The sequence below is a fragment of the Ornithodoros turicata genome, chromosome 8 (assembly GCF_037126465.1).
Source record: "Ornithodoros turicata isolate Travis chromosome 8, ASM3712646v1, whole genome shotgun sequence".
NCBI lineage: Eukaryota > Metazoa > Arthropoda > Arachnida > Ixodida > Argasidae > Ornithodoros > Ornithodoros turicata.
In genome coordinates this window covers 4,402,815-4,427,342 of record NC_088208.1, presented here as the reverse complement: position 1 = coordinate 4,427,342, position 24,528 = coordinate 4,402,815, and the positions used below count along the sequence as shown (strand labels likewise).

Below are 24,528 nucleotides of genomic sequence, written 5' to 3'. Positions count from 1 at the left end.
CCCCGGCTCTGGCACCCTCTGCCTACCATGGGTAGAATCACACAAATAGCGCAAATCGGAGGAAAATAATTGCATATGCAGAAGAGGGGGGATCCAGTGTGACGATCTCGACTGGTCTTGTGTTTCCCAGCCTCTTTCTAAGCAGCATTCCTGAATAGTTTTGAAATTATGAGCTTTACAGGCTATACTACCAACCACGTGATGCAGACTGGTGAGAGGCAGACTCACCGATCACGACACCCCACATGTACGTATATAGTCGCACTATACAGTCTTAAAACTGAACTTCACCGCATAGCACGCTCCTAGCCAACCATAATCTCGATTGATATCGTTATTTGCCCCGGCTTGTTGAAAACTGGCGGCGCACGCCTTTTTGTGACACTTATGCTGTTCACAATTGTCACAGAAAAGGCGCACGCCTCCCGTTTTCAACAAATCGGGGCAGGTAACGATATCATTCGTGGCAATGGTTGGCGCAGAGCGTGCTATGCAGTGAAGTTCATTTTTAGGAACGTACGAAACGTTTAAATATACTATGTATTCATCTCACATCTCACCCTGTATTCACACGAGTCAGTTTTCTGCTTTCGTTAGGACAAGTAGCTTCCAGTTATTATGTTTTTATACATGTATTGGAAAGGTGCAAGCGAACGATTATGTGTAGTCAACGTTTGTTCAACGAAAGAAATATCCGCGTTTATAAAATTCATGCTTTGTATTCCGCGCCTGTTTCCCCTCACGTAGAGAAAAAGCTTCCTATGCAACACTACAGTATAGGCATCTGTCTATGCATTACATAATTGTTCCGAAGCTGCTGCGCCGGTGTGTCATTTCGTCACTTTCGCGGTAAAGCCAAGCATGGTTCGAATTCAGAATTGGCCATAGTACAGTGAATGCCGTTGTAAGGGACACATGCAGAGCAATCCTGACGAAATAAAAAGCAAGCGCGATAAGTATCCGTTGCGTCACCTTCCCCTTCTGCCAGCAGCAGACGCCGTCGGTCGTCAGAACCTGTGCCGGGAGGACAAGATATCAGACTGCCTCCGACTGCCCTCCCGAGATCAGAAAGCGGTGACGTGGTCAAGAGCGTCGGTCACGTGACACCAAAGAGCGGTGACGTTCCCTGCCGCATGAGCGTCAACCGGCAGAAAACTGACTCGTGTGAATACAGGGTCACTGTATGTGCAGATATGCGCGTGTGAGTGAATCCGTGATCATAGAGGGGCAGGGCGAGGCGGGCTTTGTATCGAGCCCCCGCCCCCTACCATGGCGGTCTTGCTACGCCACAGACTAGTGGCCAATTGTGAACTGCTGTTGTGCCTCGAACTCTCATTGTTCGTGCCATAACAGTATCTTATATTATATCTCTACTCAGGAGTGAGCCAAGCCATTTATTGTTTCACTACCAGCACCACTTTGGCTTCGCGGGACCGATACGAGAGCAGCACTGTTTCGGTGAGAACGGTTTACGATGACTTTTAGCGCAGTGTTTCCAGAAGACTTCGCTGCACGCCTCCCAGGTGTCGTGGGAGTAGTCAGTTGAGGTCCAAAGCTCGCAGTCTGTATAAAGACAGGGGAACGAAAATAGACAACGTTAGAATCGGACAGGTTTAAACCGGCGTTGTCCTAATTACCTATCCTGAGAAAAAAAAAAGGAAAGAAAAAGAAACATCATTATGCGAAGGAAGTTGAACCTTATCACGAATGGAACAGATCGTTTCCTTGATCAGTGATTTCCCCAGATATTCACTGCTTGGGGGGTGCCGAGTTTTCAAGGGGGGGGGGGGGGTATGCTTTGCGAAGGTTCCGCTAACCGGATTTTCCTTAGACACGGAAAGATTCGTGGCACAACGGTGACATATCTGCACAGCTTTCCCGTTTTATTTATACATGTTATTACGTTACCACACAGTACATTAGAAAATAGATTGCTTATGTACGGCATTTCTACATTAAGATGCATAGTCACACGACCGACAAAGAAACAAGACTAGCACCTTATCTCACGAAGCTCAGTGAATACCTAACAACCAACGGTGAAAACCTTAGGGGAAAAAAGCAGAATAAGTTTGACCGTACAGGATGTAACTCGCTGCGCCGGACTCACTACCAGAACGTGTTGGTGGCCAAGCTGGGTGGGGTCACCTGAGAAATTTCAGGGGGAGTATTGCAAAAATACAGGAAGGGTGCACACCCCTCGGAGGGGGGGGGGGAATCCCTGCTCTTGATACGTTCTTCACACTGTAGGGACCATCATTAGTGAGTTTTAGTAAACCGTTGATAAAGTTATCGTGCCTATCGGAACCAATCGCAATGGTGGGTGACTCAGAATCTTATCCACTGATTGGTTCCGGTTGATAAGGGTTCGAGGCAAGCCATGTTATCAACAGTCTGCTAAAACTCTCTACTGTTGAAGTCGACTGATTTTTAGGCTCCTCTGCGTTCCGCTGAGGAACGCGGAAACGTTCCTCTTGACGATATCATTCAAGAGCATAAGCGAAGGATCAGCCTTGCAGTGCTTAAGATCGCAAAAAGGTCACTCATCAATCATTACTTATTTTTAGAGATGGGACGAATCCAGAATTTTGCGAATCCGAATCGAAGGAAGGTTCTGCGAATCCACGAATCTTACGAATCTCTAATCTTTCGAATCATTTCTTTAAAAAGAGTTTTAAAAGCCAAGAAAAAAAACCGGTACTGAAAAACGCTTTTGAAGCAGAATATGACACATTTGTTTATTTAAAAAACACACACAAATAGTTCAGTATCGGGAAAAAATATACCCCTATATATTTTATTTATTTAACATTCACGTAATTTATTGAACATATTGTTCATCGACTACAACAAACACATAAATTCTCGAGTCTGAATTATTTCCATCAAGCTAAAGCAAGAATCAAAAACAAAACCATATATATTGCTTTTAAACTTGTAATGTAACAGTTCCAGCCTGAACTCTTTCAGTCCAGAGCAATGTAAACAAAGAAACAAGAAAACACCCGTCGGTCAATGAGGCTTTCAGTGGACTCCGGAGGCGCCAACTTGAAAAAGAAACGAACAAACGTGGTCGGTGGATTCGAAAGATTCGATTCGCCGTTTCGTGCAATGGGATTCGGATTCCTGAATCTCGAATCCCTGCCTAGGATTCGTGGATTCGAGAATTCGATTGGCACATCCCTACTTATTTTAGCTCCGCTCGTGTCGTCATTAGCCGACCTTTTTCTTTAGAATACAGTAACATCCGCAGCGTTCGTAGTTGCATTGTCACCATCTGTTGCCGGGCAGAACTGGGACGCACTCATAACGAAAAAATAAGGACCTTTCATATTCTCCGCTAAACACCCAGTACCTCTCGCTATGAGCACCGCCAAGGTGCAGGTTTATCTCCGACATTCCTCTTGCTCAGGGTGCCACCGAAGTGGATCAATTGAAACTCTGCTGGTTTGAGGGCAGTCCCGGTTCAGCTTTATCCAAAATGTTATTAGCAGCTGCAGTGTGACGTTGCGAGCAGATCGTTGCACGAAAGAAGGCGGGTGACCACCACATCCGGCGTCTAGAACACCCGGCACAACTGTCGTCTCGTCTATCGGTTTTGAAATGTGGCGGGCTGTCACCGACTGATGGAACGTCAGTGCTGTTCGCTGAAGGTAAGATATTATTTATTTCATTAGAGTGTTAGACGAAAAGCTACTTCACACCCATGTGCGTTCGCGCCTATTTATAGAGTGTATGTGTGTGTACGCTGTTAGAAAAAATTATACCGTTTGGGGTATAAACGCTTGTCCCAGGGCGCATACCTTTTGGAGCACAAACGCTATACCCTCATCAATGTATACTATCTTTATACCTCCATGAAGGTTTAATATTTGCACCTCAGGGTATAATATATTCTTACTGGAGAGTATATTTTGAAGACCTTCTGGTATAATTGACGAAATCGGTGATATTTGATTTGCTTCATTGTCATATCAGAGTGGCGACTTACCAACCCAGCTTCCCAATTAAAAAAAAAAAAAATACCCAAAGGAACGATAATGAGACAAGACAATACCTGGACACACTCTCGCACAAACTCACAAAACATGGGTGTGAATCGGAGAGGAAAGAAATGAAGTAACCGTTAGTATCAAATTTCAAACCAAGAAGCAACACCAACAGATATTAGGAAAAATATTTCCAGGAGCGGTTAGCTTTTGCTAGAGAACAGATACATATAAAACACACGGCGGCTACACTGTTAAAAAAATTTGTACCTATTGGGTATAAATCACTCGTGCAGTAACTCGTGCCTTTTAGGGTATCAATTTATACCTTCCGAATATGTATAAATAGTTTATACCCTAGTGGAGGTCTCGAAATTATGCTCCTTGGGTACAGAAACCATACCACTGCAGAGGTACATTCTAATCCAGTTTGCGACAAATTTTTAGGGAAGGGAACTAGGAAAATCGTTAATTTCGTCGTTCATAGGAAAATCACTTTTGGGGGGAAGCAAAGCAAAATTAAAAGACACTCATACACTGTCATTCCGGGGTAGAGTATCGCCCTTGGCGATGAAACTCCCCCTTCATTGGCAGGTCCCCCAAGGTCGCCATTTTCCCATATATTTGTTCCTATCCCGATGCGTGCAATGCCGGAGGCCGCCCTTAGATACCCCATTGTTACCAGACGTTGGCTTGCGTGGATTGTAGCGCGCTAAAGATCCAGTTGAAGCACAATCCAAGCCAGGCCAAGTCACCGAAACAGAAATGGACGACTGCAGCGCCTGCGGCGCCTGGTACGACAGGTACGCTATGTGATGCACGCAGCGGTGCACTAGATCCTTCCGATCGCTCAACGCGTTTAAAAACGGACCAAAAAGTGAAACACGACAGAGAAAGTTGTTATATTCGTTTTATTTGGACATATAAAGACTAGATTCATTCGCAGAAACAACAAAAACATTTTGCCGCTAAACTTAGCGCGCTGAAGTGATCCGGAACGGCAACAGTGGGGTATCTAGTGGCGGCCTTCTTCGTTGCACGCTTTTCCGAGGTGAGTTTGGGGGACCTGTTCATTGGTGACAGGTGAAAACTACGTATTTTGCGTCCTCTTTTATCAACGCCATCTGCATGGAGAGATCCATGTTGGGAAGACTCAGTATTGTAGAAGTGGTTGCCGGCGGAAGTAACTGCCCACGAGAGCGGTAGAACTGCTTCTTCATAGCAGACGGCTGGTGGTATGGACTTTTGAACCACGTACTGTATGTAGGCAGAATAATAATAATATTTGGGTATTTACGTCGCGAGACAACTGAGATCATGAGCGACGCCACAGCGGTCGGTCTGTGGATTGCTTTTGCCCACGTTATTCGACGTGCGATGAAAGCTCATCACACGGCACTCCGTATTTAACGTCCCTCGCGGAAGACGGCGTGTTTAAGCAACTTGTACCCTACCACCAAGTTGCTGGCGTCCTCGGCCGGGTTCGAACCCGTGGTCTCGGGATCAGACGGCGAACACGCTACCGACTGAGCCACCGATGCCGGTATAGACTGAATAAAAAATGTGCAGAGATGTATGTATAAATTAAATTAAATGATATAATGCAAAATCTTACGTATTATTGGCGTCTTTCTTGCTACTTTCTTGGGTTCGCGGTATTAACGAGGCATAACGTTAGCGACGAAACATCTCATTTTGGCGTAAATAAGGATGACAGAGCGAAAGTTGAAGGTGATTTTGCAGAAGCGTACATGAGCGTATGTTAAACGAGTCGAAATTTAAGTAGTATGTGAAAGTTTTGGTCACGAAGTCTGCGCTTCTCCGTTCCAAGCAGCATCCTCTATTTTCAAGAAATTTTTGTGTCATGGCGGTCCCCATAGAAAGTGGCGACCAATGAAATGCGCAAGAGTTTGCGTGTCAGGTCGAGCATCTTTTTAGGCTCCTCCTAATGACCACACTCCCTTAGAATAGAAGGTACAGGGGTAAGTGTATTTGTGGCCACCTATCGAGAGCACATCAACTATCTCTCACGTGAACTATCTCTCATAGCGGACCTGTGGTGTGCAACAGGTGTGACGCCTCCATCTATTTGTATCAAAAGGCCAATTAAGAGAAAGAGTCCTCACCGTAGGGTTTCGGTGGTATGGGTGATCCAGGGGGTTTGTTGCCAAGGTTACGAAGTACAAAACAGGCGCCCTCTTTTGCGAACAACATGGTGTAATTCCATCCATACTGGGGGAATTCTGCACAAGAGAATATATTGTGATTACAGAATACCGACAGAGTGTTTTTCCAGGGTTGGGTAGTAATAATAATACTTTATGTTACAATGCTATTCCTGTAATACTTTTATTTATTGGTATTATAATACTCATTTAAATATATTTTTATCTATATTTTAATACCTAAGTTGAGGTATTAGATGCATTATAATACTCTAAAGGTAAGTTTGGTCACCAACAGTCACCAACTATGCGCTTATCGCAGATTCCACCAAAAAGAATGGCCATACAGCCAGAATGGCCAGGGATTACTGCAGGAACTCCTACATTCTTCCTAGGTAAGCGTCCTCAGTCATTCCATTTACAACAGTTCTATCATCTGCATCTGTGCGTGCACATCCAGTCAGTAGTGTAGACAGTTGCACGAGTTTAAAGGAGTACAGAGGGCCATAAAAAAAAATTCAGCTTAAGACATCTGATGAAAGTGTGTGTGTGTCATTATACCGAATAGCGCGAAAGGTTTTGATGTGTGCAATTTGTTTCCCAGAAAAAAAACTCACATAAACATAGCTCCGCGCGTTCACCCTTAACTCGCCACTCCAGCTATAACGAGGATGAGGAGGTATGATGTCACGTCACCGATGACGGTATAAGGAGACTCGTCCTGGAATTCGCCGGTCAGTGGGGGTCAGCGCCTTGTCCCTTTGCTGCCGTAAACCTGTTTTGCCAGTTCTCCTGGAGAATTGGGGATAGAAGGAGCGGCCGAAGCGTTACCGAGCAAGGAGAAAGGCTTTATCAGAACCCCGAACAGCCGAGTAGCAGACAACATTTCTCTAGGCCAATCAGCGAGCGTCCTCCTTGTAGCGTCAGCGCGAGGTTCCAGGCAGATCACTGGCTGGTACTGCTCTTCACCACCGTTGCGCACGGTCGCTTTTTGCGGCGTATTTTAAATTAAATTTCAGGGATAATTATGACTCGGTGGTGTAAATTACTTCACATGGTGCATCTTACTGGCCCACTTAACAGTTTTATAGGAAGGAAACTGGGTGTTAAGAATGACTTCTGTGCTACTTTAAGGGCCAATTTTTTGTCGTCCGAAGTGAGCAGAACAATGACGGTGCCAGTACCTCGGCCACGAAGAGGCTAATGTGCTGCAGAAGCGCGCAGTTGAACCACTTAACTATATCGTCAGACTGTGGATATAACGGCGTAGCGCGAGTCCTCGCAATACCCAAATACCCGCACATGTCGTGAAGACCTGTGACTCGAAATTAGGACCCTGATCGGAGTGTAGTTGCATGGGAGTTTGGAAACGGGCAACCCATTCGGTCCCTAATGTGTCACTGTAATCATTCCTTGGTTCTGGAGTGTGTACACCTCGAGCCACTTCGTGAAGTAGCCCATGACAACAAGAACGTGCCTGTTGCCACGCGTTGTCGTTGGTAAAGGTCCTAAAATGTCCGGGGTCACCCTCTCAAATGGCACCCCAGAAGCACATTCCTGGAGCTTAGATCTTGTCCTGGTGCGTGGTCCTTCCCGAGATGCGCAGAGGTCGCAAGACAGGCACCATTCTTCTACGTCCCTCCGAATCCAGCCAATAGTAGCGTCTATGAACCTTTGCAGGGATCTTGTTAACTCCGAAGGGACCTCGGGCAGGACTCGTCGAGATACTCCACATAAAATCTGAGGCGTCATCTCAAGGCGAGGTAACTCATCATCTGTTTACTTAGTTGGTACAAGCACGACGTTGCCAGCCGTTGCTGTATTATAGTGCACCAGCTATGATTAACTGCATCAGCATCTCCAGTAGTGCTTCTTAGAGCACGTGGCGTCGCCTATTTTTTTGTTAACCCTATTGTAATATTTCAGAGGATGACTTGCTCTCCTCTGGAGTAGGACGAAAGCATAAGGCAACAGACAGCAGCTGAGAAAATGCTCCTGTCAAAATGTAACTGCCTCCAAGAAATAGTGATTGAACAAGATAATGAGACGTACTACGATTACTGGTGTAATGCACAAAAGTATTAGTACTATTATGTAATATAATATTTTTAAATCAAAGTATTATGTTTAGCATTGAAATGCTGATTTTTGGCAACTTTTTTATATTTGTTTATTTGCTTACAAGAACCTCATAGGCCAAACACGAAATATGAGTAATCCTGCCCACGCCTGTTTTTTTTTTTTTTTTTTTTCAGTCTGTATAATGTATACACTGCTTGATGAACACGAAAGTTTTCTGGAAGCCTTCTGCACTGACATGGGCTGGATGTCGCCATACATGTAATAGAGTATAGTGTAAAGCTCACGGAGGATTGCAATGCTTGCCTCGTACATTTGTGTGGTTAGATTGCATTTGGTCAACTATGTAGAGAGTAACTAACTAAGATAATGCGAAACAAAACAAGGAAACGGCATAGCGTGTTGTACCCTCAACGTGTCCTTGCTCCACGTACCATAAATTCTCACCTGGGTCAAAAGTGGATGTCATCGTGCTCTTGACATGAGAATTAGCAGGTAGGTCCATGTTGAAATACCTGTCGTCCTCAGCCCTGCACAACCGATAGAAATAGTTCAATAAATAGGTCGCTGGGGCAACTAGAAATAAATGCGTATGCCCTGGCAGATGCCAACGGAGACAGAGGCAGATTGTTGATGCTATGTTTTGCCTTTGTCTGTTATCGGGATCATCATCATCAGCTAGGCCAGTGCCTTGTAGCAACTTGTGCACCACGTAGAGATACGTAGGTGTGTACCAGAGTGCTCAACAAAAGTCATATTCCGATCACCGAATGTGCACATGACACAAGTTGTTGAAACCACGAACACAGAGGTTAGATCAGAAATGCGTGAGCTCCTACGCGGCGGCCCTAATGGACAAAGAGACAAGGCTTATGAGCAAAGGCATGTGCTCCGGATAACGGGTCCGAACGCTACAATATTGTTAGGTACAACAGACATGTTTTCATTCCAATTTCCATTACACAGTAAAAAGCTTAAAGGAGCAGTCCAGAGGCACACAACTTTGTTTTTGGTCGGTATGGAATGTTTGGTGGCCGAACACACTTTTCCCACAAGTAGTGCAACCGTAGCAAAATTGGGACGCCTGCAATAGCCCCCTGAACCTTCCGTGCGCGAAACACCCTCCTTCGCCTTCACGATATACACGTGATGAGCGCCGCCACGCGCGTTACTGTGTGACGCAAGTGGTAGGGACGCTCCTCATTGGACCTGGGATCACATGATCGAGGTGAGCAACACCGCGTAGGCCGAAGCGTCTGCTACTGCTTCGGAGACGCCATGCGTTCTCCGGCTGGGTGATGTCCGAAACGGAGGATTTGAAGGCAGTCAACGACACGACCACGATTTTTGGGGACCGTTGACACCACGAGAAGAACGAGTGTCGCAGCCCGAAATTAACTGTGTGTTGTACAGCGATACCCCAGCGCTTCCCGACAGTGTGCAGCCTCTCCGACAGTTTTCACCGCACAGGTAGTTGGTTCAGTGGCTAACAGGTGGCGCCACAATACCACCGTGATCGCTTGCTTTCTACTACTGTGAGTTCTGAGATTGCACGAAGCCACGAATATATTACTCTTGTGATTGCAACCTTATTTTGTCAGGCTGCATGTATGCTTTATTTTTTTAATAGAAAACGTGATAAAAATCATATAAAGAATGGAAGTCAACAAGAAACAGTTGTTTGAAACAGCTGTTCGTAGCAGACTGTTTTTCCTAATAACGAATGACAGGGCTCTCTACCACAAACGTCACACTATAGTGGGTGATTAGAGAAAGTGGGTGGGTGATTTTGCAAATTAATTGCGCCGCGGAGAACCAACTTGGGACAAAAATATTTTTTGGGAATGCGTTTCACGGACTGCTTTACAAGATGACAGCCAGTTTTTGGCCATGTTAGATACCACTGTAATGCTAGGGGCAACACCTGTTCCTGTTCTCTGTTCTTTGTCTTTGTGTATCGCGACTTATGAATTATGCTACTCCCAAGAGCACTCAGCACACCACTTGCATCAGAACGCGAATGCAGAGCTGGTCCAACATATTTACTGTCATTTTACGCGTATAAGCCGCACTGCAGATAAGCAGCAGGACCCGTTTGTAGGCACATTTCGAAAAATTTCCGGCAGAGAAGCCGCAGGCAATAGGACGCGACTGACTTTTGCAGTAAACCAGTGGTGCAATGTGAAATCAGTTGTGAGGTCCTCATAGTGTACAACCAAGGCGGTAAGTTCTAGTACGGTTGTAGTGTTCTACTACGATCGGATTGTGCCCTTGTTGCGTACTTTTTCTGGATCGACGGGTCAGTGGTCTTCCCGATCGACATGAATCACTGTCACCCGCTCCGGTAAAGCTGCGTTTGGAATATACTAGGAAGGTCAGTGTACTTGAATGTGAAGACACCCCTGTTATGTATTGTTTGTGCATTGGCGGGGCGGTGCTGTTCCAGAGACATTGTCAGCTCTTTCGTTAAAACCGAGATATGGAGAAAATACCCGGCAAAAATAGTTATCAGATAAGCCGCAGAGCGCAGACGAAAAGAAAAAAATTTCACATAAGCCACGGCTAATACACATGAAATTACAGTAGTTGTAGCATTTGAAGCGCTTAGTATTTCGAAGCAACAACGGCCAATGGCAGTAGGTATCGAGAAATGGTGATTATGCGCTTGACTCAACTCGTTCCTTCGCTGAGCTACATGTAGTTTGGTTTCCTCCCAAAGTCCCCGGGGTGGAGGATGACATCGTGCACTCCGTGCAGACATATTTAGAGGCAACTCCTACACCTGTATTTGAAGCCTCGACACTGCAGCTTCATTGTGAAGTGAGTTTCAAGGAACAATCTCGTAACGAAACTGCATTATCGAGCATTTCCTAATGTCCGCTGAGAGTGCACCAATCGCCATCACATCCATGGTAATCCAATCCTATGTTGAAAGAAATGACAACTTTATTTTAATGGTGATGACTGGGATGTTTCATCGCCACGGGCGATATCTGCCCCATTCCTGGCGATAATGTGGAGAAAATTTTGACCTGAAAACATCTCCACGTTCGACTATGCCGCTAGGCCAAAATTTACGATGTCACATTTCATGGCACGATTATAACTCGGTGAGTAATGAATCGATAGCGATCAACCACCTAAGTCCAGATAGCTTGCACGTTTAAAACTCTAGCTAACAAGGTCATTGCTGCGGCTGACGCAATATGTGGGTGTGGCGGACACGTGTGAGGGAGAAGGAAATACAGGGGTACGCGTAACTTGCGCGCAGTCTCTCTCGTGAACGTGTAAACTAGGATGCTGATCGAAGTGCTGCTGGTAAGCGCGTAAGAGATTCTGCCTGGACTGTAAACGATTTTGGGTTCAACAACAGTAACCAAATGTTTATAAATTCGCAAAATTGAAATACTGTGAACCCTCGCTAATATGACCCCCGATAACCTGACATACGTGGCTCAATGACCATAATCCTAGGGAACAACGCGGTGAAGCCTCTGCAAATTCCCCATTAATATGACAATTCCGCATTATGACCAAAACTTTTGGGGATGACCATGGTCATAATAACGAGGGTTCACTGTACACTCTTAACTCGGTACCCTTTATTGTAACTTTTAGCAATGTGTAACCTTTATATAGACGTAGATTCCCAAATATTGTATAGGTTACACGTCCGATACGTCCATTTAGAGGTTAAACACGACTTGTAACGTGACACTGGAGGAGCAATAGAGGTTACTTCAGTGTTCAACGGAAATCAAGTCGTCGTAACTTATAAATGTACCCTTTATAGGAACGTTGTAACTTCTAAACGAATTCCGCGTTTGAATTTCCTTCGTTTGTTTTTCTTGTTTCTTTGCAAGGTAACCTGTATAAAAGGTACTGCTCAAAAGTCACTGTGTTCTCGTTCAAGCCGCACATTGAATCATTCAGTACGAGAGTGTCGGATCAGTGTGCGTTACGTTATTGTGTCTCTGCGTCTGTACGAACTGCGGATCGTGTTCAGAACTGTGAAGAATGCACAAGGGTCAAGTGACGGAACTTTATCAGGGTATTTCTACGGTATGTTCACTACAAAGTTTACGTGGTTACGTTTCTGCTGGACAGTCTAGGAACGCTAATCACAGCACAGTCTGTCTCTCGAACACGGTTCAACGGTTCAACACAGTGTGTACGTGTGTGTCTTACGTCCGTTATTTGCTTAGTCCTTTGTCATCCTTGTGTTTCACTTCTTCATGTGCTTCTGATTTACCATAGCCGCGTCGCTGATGTGTCATTCTGACATATCAGAAAGGAATAGAAATGTTTTCGGCGTGCTGGAGGGAGGAAGTTTCAACAACGTGAGGACTGCAAAGAGTATACCTCCTTGAAACTGAATGTCGTTCACCACAGCTGAAGTGTTCGTATTGTGACGTCCTCGTGCTCTTGCCTCAGCTGTAGTTCCAGGTTTGCCAATTAAATAATACATATGCTCCAGTTGCAATTATTTCTTTCTTTCACTTGTTGTGCATGTGAATCTGTACATGTCGTGATCGTAGTGTAGTGAGTGGACATGTAGTGAGTTTTCGCCACTGGATACCCTTAGATGAATTACGTACATTATAGCTATATGTTCCGAATGACAGTATGCGTTCTGCACTGATGAGAGCTCATTTTGAGCACCATTTGTTCTGTAGCGTCTGAGAAGAGGCGAGCGTCTTAGAGACAGCCATGCCTGGCAAAACTAACTTTTACGTCGGTGTGGCGGTTAGGAGACAGTAACCTTTATTTATAGGTCATCTGTGTAACGTTTATAAAGGGTATTGCCCACAGGTTACAAGGTAACTTCTGAAATAGAGGGTAAAAATTTTGAAATTTTTACCCTTTACTAGAAGGTACCACGTTTAGAGTGTATAAAAAAAATTGCTAGAATGTCAGCATATATAAAAAGCTACAGTATGAGACCAAAATTCAAGGAAACGGCAATCGAAAGAAACAAAGGAAGAAACTAACAATCCCTCAAAGTTCAGCACCAAGCAATCAAGAAAGCTAAGGGAGCACCGAAGAATATTAGTGCTGCAGGCAACAGCACCGGTGTACACAGCGAGCCCTTACCCTCTACCAGCAAGGCAACTCCGATTTGTGTGAGTGTGAAAGTGATCTACAAAGACAGAGGGGGAGAATCAGCACCGTAAAGGAACCAGAGTCCGGTAGAGAACCCTGGGGCACAGCAGAGATGGGAGGCGGCGCGTGCCGCCTTCGCCAATCTTTGGAGGCGAACGAATTTGGCCACACGTTCCGTGACTTTCACTAAAACACCGCAAAGGAACTGGAGGTGGTGAAATTTTCTTGTGAAAGACATTGCTCTGACACGACTGAGCCTGCCCGATTTTTTCTTTTGCATTGAAGTTTGTGCGGCAGGTTGCCACGTGCGTTCCGCCGCCAGTTGCTCGACAGCACCAGCTCCATGCGACTGAAAGCCTGGTGATTCGTCCTGCATGCTCGGCGAAGCATATTTCTGCATGTGGAATATTTGCATCAGTGGCTTGTCCATGATGTCATTCAGGTTCCTCAGCACGTTCACAACGAACGTGGATCTACCGCACATGGAACGACCACTTAATATACAACGAAAAGAAAGAGGGAAACAAAAAGGTTTGGGGGAAGACATGTTATGCAAAGACAAAAAAGAGGCTGAGCCTCATAGAGAAATGCATCTCTTTTATTTACACGTCGTCCTCTAGATCCAAGCTGCGTTCCCAATACAGATTATCCAAGCTAAAGTTGAACTTCTGTTTCGTCTGTCCTCCGCTTAGATGCAGTCAAGCGTCTCCATCTTGTCCTGACACATTTTTTGACGTGCTTGCAACCATTCCAAGCAGTGGACAGAAAGGTTTCCTCCATGGTGACGCGAATAAATTCACGAAGTTCTTCGTCTTTCGTCTTTGCCTGGCGACGACGCGAAACACGGTGTAATAAACCATGCATGACATTTCCCATGTATTGGTCAGAATGATAACGCAAGCGAAGTGGATGCTACTTTTATTGAGCGTTTTCAAATAAACACGCGCAATGAAACCACAGCGAAACCAAGAACAAAGAAGTATTAGTTAGGCCTTTTCCCCGCATGACTAGACAGGTTTGGCAGTGACTTCCGCGCCATTGAGTTTTGTAGCATGTGCTTCCTACGCATTTTCTCTGAGTTGTAGTATGATTGATTACCAGTGTGCGCCTAGCATTTTGTGGTTTGTCATCTTGTGTTAGCTGTTGTGTGGTGACAATGCAGTTAGACCTAACAATCAATCCAGTTAAGCCTTTACTCCCCCTAGTAGCACAGAACATCCTAAAAACGTCTTTATTTGGTCAAATTAGGATAGAAGACGATCGGGACGTCAACGCGACGTCTACAAGCCGTAATTTATAGTATGTTTATAAGACGCGCCGATTTTCCGTTCACAATACGTCTTCGTCATCTCTGTTGGAGAGATATCCTAAAGGAAGACCTCCTGCAAACGTCTTCTGTTCACGTATGCCAGACGTACCGACTTTCTGTTTATAATACGTGTTCGCCATCTCTGTTGAAGAGATGAAAAATGAAAGTCACTGAAAAGGTTAGCCAGCTGTAGGACTCGAACCCACATCTTCTGGATTACCAGTCCAGGGCTCTACCAATTGAGCTAAGCTAACACGCCTTCTCAGCGGCTTCCAGGGTGCGTGATCTGAAGGGACAAACCAGTCACTCTTTCTCACTCATCCTACTTTCACTCTTACATTTTTGCACACTCATACACACGTTCATACGACAGGGATCGGCGCAGCGGCAAATGTTGAACATCAGTTCTCTCCTGTTGAAGAGGTATCCCAAAGGAAGACATCTTGTAAACATCATCAGTTCACGTTTGCAAGACGTACCAACTTTCCATTTATAATACGTCTTCGCCATCTCCGTTCAGGACGTATCTTAAACGAGGACGATTTATGTGCACTGAGTAAGTTTACTTTTGGTGGACCTACTGACTGTCTCAAAGCAAAAGCAGTAGGAAACACAGACGTTGAGTTGACGGTGAGTTAATACTCTCAGAAATTTCCCACTTCAGTGTTGTTCGTGTGCATAATTGAAATAAACTTCGACACCTCACCCTCGATTTTGACTCAGAGGCAAGCACGACTATCGAGTTTTGCGGGGGTTCCTAAGAAGAGCAATGTACAGCATATGTCTTCCCTTTGCAAGGGAATAGACCACCTCTACGCTGTGGTCCCCCTACGTGTACATCGCGGAGGGCGGCAAAAAGGGAGCTTGCTGTTCTTACGGTGGTAGCACCTCTGCTAATGCGGTCCACTTTGGTGAACCGTGTATTCGATTTTAGTCGAAAGGTCACGTGGCAGCGTTGCTTGCAGTTCTGCTTGGAGAAACAGAAAATGGAATGTGTGGTGACAGTGATTGAGGTTAAAAAATGAAAAAGAGGCAGACCTCCGCAGAACTGTACCCCGTGGACGTCCACAGGGCTGAATTTTGTCACATTCAAATATGTGTTTTAAACAGTTTTCGCACGTCTTCAAGACGGCCACAAGACTCGGGAAAGCGTCAACTTACCCCGGGATAGAAGACGTCTCCTAGATGAAAATGTGGTTGTAGCTAGAGCTTTCCTTGACATTTACAAAACGTTTTGTGCTACTATGGTCATGCTGTTGGATGTTTAGCATTTGCTGTAATGGCTAGGCCTTTTTCCTGGTGTTTTGTATCATACTCTCGCATGCTTAGACTTGTTTAGCAGTGTTGCAATTTTTACCCGTCGCTAGTATTTTGGTGTTCTCTCTCTTTCTCGCATAGAGCTATGAGTGTGACACCTCCTGGTGTTATTCCTTGCAACTACGTGGCCACCTGTCATCGACCTCTGCAACTACCGGCTGTTAACAAGCAACACGGCGGTCGCTGGTCACTTTGAGTGCCTTCTTCAACACGGCACTGTTGATTTATGAAAAAATGGACCATTCTCACAGACGCGTTGTATCCTAGCAGCTCTCCAACGAACCATGCTCGGCGCGCAGCAAAACAAATCCACGTGGGCAGCACAAAGAACCAAAACTGGTTCGGAATGGGGCCACCAAGCTCGCGCCATTCGCGCGGTCGCCCCCTGGTCCCCACTTCTGTCGTCCCCATACTGCGCCATCTGGTGAAGACGGAGATAATCCTCCCTGGAGCCTCAAGGTAAAACGCAGACGCATAGGCCATTGTAAAAAACGTCCATTGTTTCTCTCCACTTTATTTCTGTCTCTTTTTTTTCTTTTTTATGACCATTGCTTGCCGGTACCACACACTGTGGTGTGGCCATGACTGAGATGCTCTCCAATTAGTACGGTCACTCCTTGCATGGACTCCATTACACTGTGGGTGTCCTAAATAGCCCTAATTGCTAATTTAATCGTGTCCACCTTCCCCGTGCGTTGCCGGCAGCCAGTGGTCAAGCCTTACTACTTAGATCGAGAGCCCTTATACGTTTTTTGCATGTTTCCTAAAGTGTGCCCATTGTTCTATCCCGCACATGCCACATTCTATTCACAACAGTTTCGCAAATGTTGCAGCTAACTGTGGTATCCTTCACGGGACGGCGATAGAAATAGTCTTCTGTCTGCCCAAACAGCACATCCAGGTACATGTCACCTATTTTTTGGGTCAAGGCAGCCCCAGACACCTTGATGAACGATAAGTGATCAACCAATGGTGAACCATAGACACCCGTGTGAAAAACAATCCTTAATGACAAATGCACTAATACAACAATTAAAACAGGTAAAGTCACAGAAGGGATACTTATACACACCAAGCGCGCCACCAAAGCGCTGGGTGTATGTGTGTGTGTTGCTCCATGTTCATGCCCTGTGTATTTCTTTTGACACTTTTGCCCTTATCAATTCAGACCAACATGCCCTACGAGAGATATGTACAGGGTGTGACTTATTCAGATGAGTTGCCTGATGAGTTTTTGCTCAAATGAGTTTCCTGGTCAGATGAATTGCTTTCTTGGATTCAGGTGATAGAAATTCCGGCTTCAGGCTGTGGGGAAACATGCATTATACGTGAAATACAGCACAAAAGGAAGAGATAGACGTGAAACTGAATATGCGCGCTTTGAGTAGTTGTACGCTATTGCTAAGCACTAACTACATTCGAAATGCGCACTATTGCTAGTAAATCACATACATATGTGCGCGAGTTTGTTACCTCTGGGTGGAATTTGGGAAGACCCGGTTTCAGCTCGAGTCGAACCCAAAATCCACTTGCAGAAGAAGACAGTCAGGCATCTATAGCGAGTTCTAAAAGATGATTTTTTTACACGTTATTTCCCGGATGGGCAAAACAATGCGGCATTGACCGAACTGAGTGGACATGCACCTTTTGATATAAAAAAAACAGTGGCCCCTCAAAGAAATATGAAAAGCTACCTTCACTATACCTGCTTTCTGTTGAATCCAGAAGCTTGATGCAGCAATCAAGCAACCGCTCGTCAAGCAACCACCGCACGCCAAGAGAAATACGCGTCCGGCTCTTTAAGGCCAGTTCTCACTGGGCGACGCCCGACGCGGCGTCGTGAGCGGGTGGCGGAAGTAGAGGCGCATTTCCGCTGCCCCGTCAGCGCGCACGATTTTCATGTTCCCACCACAGTGGCATTCCGTCGTCCAAAGCGGACGGAAAATCAGGAGGTGTGGCCTTTCTGTGTCACCTCATTGGTCGCCAGCTGCCGTTCTCGGCGTTTCTCGCCGACGTCGTGAAAGAAGTTCGGCATTGCAGTTTTTTTTTACTCGACGTCTCACCTCTTCCGACACCGGAAATGCGCGCCTATTTCCGCCACCCGCTCACGACGACGCCGTTGGGCGTCGCCAAGTGAGAACTGGCCCTTATGATTGCAAAACTTGTAGAGGCATCTGCTGTTTCTGAAGTGGGCGTGTGTCAAGCACTGAATCGAGAAGTTGTCGTAATTGATTTGCTCGTAATCGTCAAACGCAAGGTCTCGCACATGAAATCGTCGTTCTGCAGGTCGTCTCGCTCAGCTTCGTCTGCGTCGCTAGCCCAGGGTCATTGCAACATGAGAAGGGTTGAAGATTGGGCTAGTTGGTAGTGAGACATTTGAACTGAAAGTGCAAGGAACGTGCCCATCCTATCTGTTTCGTCGTTTTTTTGTCCGTGTTCCTTGCGCTTTCAGTTCAGATGTCATGGCAACGGATACGTAGATAGGGATTATGCTTCACTTTCACTGCTTCACTGCTACCCCTGAGGAAATCGCTGGACAGTGACAACGGATGACTTTCACTCGTCAGGCGTGTTGAACATCCCAGCGCCTTTTTAGACGACGGCGGAGCAGACGGACACGATTCTCGAGGCCGCGCCCTCATTCGTTCTTATGGCGAATAAACCTCTACCCGAGAAACGTCATCATGACGTTGATAGACAGACTGAAACCGAAACAAAAGGGGAGGCCTGGGTTCCACGAATGGACACTTGTTCGTTGCCTCCTATTGAAGGAAAAGTAGGATCGAAGGTCGCGTCCCTTTCATGGACCATCGTAATCCCCTCAAGACCGCGGCTTTCGAACGCCACCTTGTTCGTCTCTAGCTTCGAGCGTAGTTCAACTCTACCAAACTCGTGGCGCTGTCGAACACTATGACGTCATTTGTTTACAAACAAGGAGAGGTCTATTCGGGTGGTAATTTCGTAGCCACTTTTACTGCCAGACCTCACGCAGCTTGATCAAAGTGAAGCAATCTCGCATGTTCGCGTGGCGCTTTCCGAACGGTCGGAGTTTGCAGGCTAGCACTTTTTTTGTCCGGTCTCCAAACGATCGAGCAGCAGATTGCTCAACTGTATCCGGTGTCGTCACATCCGCACTGCAAAGGTGGCGAGTGCCCTCATTGGCCCGCATGTTGAAATCACGTGATTTAGCAGACGACGGAACTCGAAGACGAGCAACCGCGACGCCCGTAGCGTGATCCAAGTACCTAAAACCGCTAGAATCCTAGCGATCGTGTTCGAGTGGCAACGGTCACGTGATCCAGCTCGGTGGCCGACCTAGCAATTTCCGGGCGCTCGGCCGTGTTGCTACGAAATGACCAGCCGAATTCGCTATTAGAATGATACCTTTCTTCTCGTTTTTCCAGAGAGGGATTTCCGGAATAGCCCCAAGATCCGGCGTCAGCTATTGTCATGTATTCCATCCAATAACCTTGGAACTACGCCAGTATTTCGGGTGGGTGTTTGCGGTAGCCTGGTCAGCAGTCTATGAGGAATAAAATGACACTACAGTTTCGGAAACGCCCGAGACGGATGCGACTGCCACTTCAAGCGGAACGTTAAACCGCACGTATAGGCCAGTGCAGTTGTCTTTGACGGTGGTCCGGTTGATCTCACCTGCAACGGTTGCCGAGTACGCCAGGTGGGTGCGCCAACCATGGCGCTGCATGCTAGCGGAATTTCTTTCTATGCTTGTAGCTTGGACTAGAGTCACTAAATAGGAAGCAGAGTAGCGACACTCAGCCACGTCGGCGAGCGAGTCCGCCATCTTGGGTCCGGCGCTGCTGCGTCGCCTAGCAATGGGACGGCAACAGCCCCCTTCTCCGTCAGTGAATGGCGCGTAGGGGAGCGGGCCCGCAACAGAGGAAACCGTTTTTGGATGGAGGGGACTCAATATGGCGACGCGTTCTCGGAAGGAGAAACCACGTGACACGATCGGCCAAGTCGCGGACAAGGAACAGCGCCTGCGGCGCGGAAAAGGAATGCGATACTGTGTACCTATATTCAGTGACTCTAGCTTGCACCTAGTCTCTCGAATGCAGTTCTCTGTGCTTGCGGCTTCTCTGTGCACGCGGTACGGTCAACTCTGACGGCGACCGTACATCTTACTGGTTATAAGTGTTACAAGGGTGCATGTACAGAAGCTCAAGGAGCAAGAACACAGAACCAGTTAGTGAAGTCGCTTGAACAGCAAGGGGCACGTGTATCGTATCTGTCGTTTTCCTTTCCACTGTTGTGCGTTCTATATGTCAGCTGGAAACTTTTGTGAAAACAAAATAGAAATGGCAAAACTGTTATGCTAGCTCACTCGCAATATACGTCCAACAGTAACCGCGTGTACCTCTCCGTCCACCTGAGAGAATGGGAAGGCCCTTACCATTCCCCACGCCAGTGGGAATACTTCTTGAAGTGTAGGCTTTTGTCAGTCTTTTTATGAAGGATCATGTGAGTGCATAGTTCTGGTTCGTTGTCTTGCCACGATTTGTAAGCCGCTAAGATGAGATAAAACCGGTTGGAAGTGGTCATCATCTGTAAAAGCCATACTATTAAACTGAGTGAGACTCCACGTACGAGCATAGCGCATTTTTTCCACCGTAATAACGTGGAGTTGCGACTAAATTTAAAACAAACATTTTCCAGTGACCTCAAATACTGGTCGCGCTACTTTCTAACGCCTGAGGCGAGAGAACCCAAAGGGATGACAACGTCTTTAGAGGCAAACACGCACCTCATCGGTTTTGTAAGAAAAATGAGCTGTACTTTGATCGTGTACCTGACAACATTGCGAGAAAAAGTTTGGATAAGAACAGCGTGAAAACAACAAATTGGTTGTATTTTTTAACTTCGGGATGCGTTCGCTATCACCTGCATTCTTCAAAAATTTTTTCGAGCGTCTCCAACGGGGCATTTGACCAGGACACTTGACAAATACAGCTACATCATTCATCAGCATTTCAAAATTTGTTAGTCCAATTTAAATGCGTCGGGACAGTTTCATGAAAGATGGAAGTCACTGAAAAGGTTTGCCAGCTGTAGCACCCGAACGTGAATGTGTGTATGAGTGAGGAAAAATGTGAGAGTGAAAGAAGGTTGAGTGAGAGAGAGCGTTTGTCCCTTCAGATGACGCACCCTAGAAGTCGCCGGGGGAGGGGGGAGGGGGGGGGGCGTGTTAGCTTAGCTGAATGGGTAGAGCCCTGGACCGGTAATCCAAAAGATGTGGGTTCGAGTCCTACAGCTGGTTAACCTCTTCAGTGACTTCCATCTTTCGTCTTTAATTCCTTTGGCAATTTGAGGCTTTGTATGTATTTGTCGCTTCTATGTTGTTGCAGCCTCAGAACATCAGTTCTCTCAGGTTCGACAGTTCCATGGATGTGGTTTATTGCACCATGGACGCCGGTACTGCACGCTGTAGAGTAGTCCGAGAAAAAGAAGTATCCTTCAACGCGTCGCATTTAGCGAGATACAAGCCCTCGGGCATACCCCCGTGCAAAGCGCAGATGTGGCAGAGCTCAGAGCTGCTTTCATCTCCATTGGCAGTCGTAAGCACGTGACTTCTCATGCGCTACCTCACATTCGCCAGCGAGGACTGTGACGTCAGAGCCGCATGAGTTTCGGTATTTGCGTTGCCTATTTTTTGCCTCTTCGTTGCGAAACTTGCAGTGCAGGTTCACATCAGTGCAAATAAGCGTATTTTACGTTTATCTTGGTTAACATGGCATCACCTCTGGCAACGCCTTAAAGCAGTGAGCACGATGTTCGACTACAACAGTGCAGGAACACGATATACGATCTGAGACTGGGAACACGTCTCGCCTGTGTCGGGATCCTTTTATTGCGACAAAATTTTCGATGCCTCATACAGGAATACCTTACCTATCGTTTGAGATTATATAGGCCTGCGGTTGTGGTGTTAAAAGTAATGTCATTGATAAAAAAAAAAGGAAAGTGGAGTTCGCAAACACCGAATGATATCAGTGACGGCCGCGGAAGGAGGTGTCATTTCCACTCAACGTCAGGGATTTCCCCCATCCTGCATTTTTGCAACACCCCTGTGAAATTTCTCAGGTGACCCCACCCAGCTTGGCCACCAACACGTTCTGGTAGAGTCCGGAGCAGCGAATTACATCCCGTACTGTCGAACTTGGGCTGTAGGACCACAGTCATGCAGATGACCGTACCATGCATTTGTCTAAAACCATTTGAAAGTGACTGTTCAATGCATATATTGCGTGCATATACGATGAAACATGCGTGCGGGCACGCAAACTCAATGTGGATCTTCAAGAACACACTTGCGATTTGGTTATGCATCTTAATGTCGAAATGCCTTTCATAATGAATATGTATTCTAACGTAATAACGCGAACAAATAAAACGGGAAAGCTGTGCAGAGATGTCACCATTGATCCACGATTCTTTCCGTTTCTAAGAAAAATTCCTGATAAGTGGAACCTTCACCAAGCGTAACCCCGCCCCGCCCCCTTGTAAGCTCGGCATCCCCCAGCAGTGAATTTCTAGGGAAATCACTGTTCAACGTTCATTCGGTGTCCACACCACCTTTGACCAGTTTTCACCGCACCAGTTCCGAACGGCGCTAATTAAGGAATGGGAGAAAGAATTAAATCGCCGTCTTACCTTGATGGCGTCTCTAGGTTGCGGTGCATTCCTACACAGTCCCCAGGACAGTGCATTCATCCACAGTTGGCCTGCCATATCGTCCGCAGACAGAGCCTGCGTGAGGCCGATAACGGCGAGCTCTTTCATCACCACCGCCAACACCACCGCTTTAAGACCCATGTTCATGTTCAGCTGGCGCATGACGTTCTCGGTGGCCTCTGCCGCTGCGTTAATTTATGTAGGATAATCTCATGCTACGTCATGCAATTTCAGTTTTCCTATTAACGGTTCAGTCTGCAAAGATATGTGGAAATCGATCACTTGGTACGACACTTGGCACTTGGTTCGATGTTAACATTTCGCAAAGTAATTTATCGGCGGGCTCCTCGCGACCTTTACAAGAGCACAGTGATGTGCCAATATTCTCTTGTCATCTTCGTGTTGGGAGTACGTCGCATGCAGACCCAGAACTATATTAAATATTTCCTAGTACGCAGCAGTGAAGTGACCTTTTCACAAACAGATTTTATAACTCAAACGTTTGCACAAGGGCACTGGACAGCCGTTTGACCTTTTGGGGGATTCATCAACAATGCGCTGACAGGGAACGTTTCACACAAGGGGAATGTTCCAAGAAAGGCGTGCGGGTACGCCAAGGAAAAGGAAAAAAAATCGAAAGGTTACATAAGGAGGGCAAAATTATGGTGGCAGAGGAGTGGAACGGGTATGCAGTCCCTCCTGTTGCAAGCAGGGAAGGGTATGGGTAATGGTAACGGTAACTGAAACAGTATATTACCGAAATTGGATATGGTAATGATAACGGAAACGGAAACGTATACCACGATCCTCCATTAGCGGAAACAGAAACGTAAACGAAAATTATCGTCCGGTATTGAATTCGGGTAACGGCTATTCCTGTTGTGCGATGGCATTTGAGTCACTTTTCATTTTTGTTTTTGTATTTAGATGACTCAGTTCCCTGTAATGCTCTACATAGTACACGAGAGCACGGAAAGAAGGCACAATATTGGACGATGAAGATGATGAAAAATGTATGATGAAAAATGATGATGAAAGAATTCTCTCATGTACAATATTGGATGTCGAGGGTGCATCCCTCGTTTACCTCGTCCCAGTCCTGTAACTCCATGGCATCAACACCTGACTATACTCCACCATAGCACGAGGATGAGAACCTACGATATTTAGTTAATTATTTAGTTTTTTTTTTTTTCATTTCACCGTGATCATGGCAGTATTACTTACTACTGAGAGCGCCCGCTTATGAATGCAACATTGGATGAAGGTTACGCCCATCTTGAGTTGCTGGACTCGAGTGGGCGCAATCGGATAGCGCGTTCGGCTGTTAACGAAAGGTTGGTGGTTCGAGCCCACCCGGGGGCGGTCAGTGGGATTGTTTTAGCAGAGAAACGAGCATTAAATGATATAGTACATTACTTTCCTCGCACAGTGAGACAGAAGGCACGAGTAGCCTCCGTGGCGCAATCGGATAGCGCGTTCGGCTGTTAACGAAAGGTTGGTGGTTCGAGCCCACCCGGGGGCGGTCAGTGGGATTGTTTTAGCAGAGAAACGAGCATTAAATGATATAGTACATTACTTTCCTCGCACAGTGAGACAGAAGCCACGAGTAGCCTCCGTGGCGCAATCGGATAGCGCGTTCGGCTGTTAACGAAAGGTTGGTGGTTTGAGCCCACCCGGGGGCGCTCAGTGGGATTGTTTTAGCAGAGAAACGAGCATTAAATGATATAGTACATTACTTTCCTCGCACAGTGAGACAGAAGCCACGAGTAGCCTCCGTGGCGCAATCGGATAGAGCGTTCGGCTGTTAACGAAAGGTTGGTGGTTTGAGCCCACCCGGGGGCGCTCAGTGGGATTGTTTTAGCAGAGAAAC

The 24,528-nt window shown here is 46.3% G+C and overlaps 1 protein-coding gene and 1 non-coding gene across 2 annotated transcripts; both read right to left on the bottom strand.

Moving 5' to 3' along the window:
* Positions 1 to 1,364: 1,364 nt before the first annotated feature.
* Positions 1,365 to 22,832, bottom strand: LOC135366413 (uncharacterized). Its single transcript, XM_064599096.1, has 5 exons — positions 22,635 to 22,832; positions 20,377 to 20,528; positions 8,681 to 8,763; positions 6,116 to 6,232; positions 1,365 to 1,563 (listed from the first exon to the last, which is right to left on the bottom strand). Exons 1-5 carry the CDS (start codon positions 22,815 to 22,817, stop codon positions 1,406 to 1,408), a joined length of 693 nt encoding a protein of 230 aa, XP_064455166.1. The 5' UTR covers positions 22,818 to 22,832; the 3' UTR covers positions 1,365 to 1,405.
* On the bottom strand, positions 14,827 to 14,899 carry Trnat-ggu (transfer RNA threonine (anticodon GGU)). Its single transcript has one exon. It is a non-coding gene; the product is annotated as a tRNA-Thr (tRNA).
* Positions 22,833 to 24,528: the final 1,696 nt, after the last annotated feature.

Coding starts and splice junctions, on each gene's coding strand:
- LOC135366413 (XM_064599096.1), bottom strand. CDS start 22,817: ATGCGCCAGCTGAACATGAACATGGGTCTTAAAGCGGTGGTGTTGGCG. Junction 20,529..22,634: donor AACCTAGAGACGCCATCAAG/GTAAGACGGCGA, acceptor TGGCTTTTACAG/ATGATGACCACTTCCAACCG. Junction 8,764..20,376: donor TCCCACTGGCGTGGGGAATG/GTAAGGGCCTTC, acceptor TCGGTTGTGCAG/GGCTGAGGACGACAGGTATT.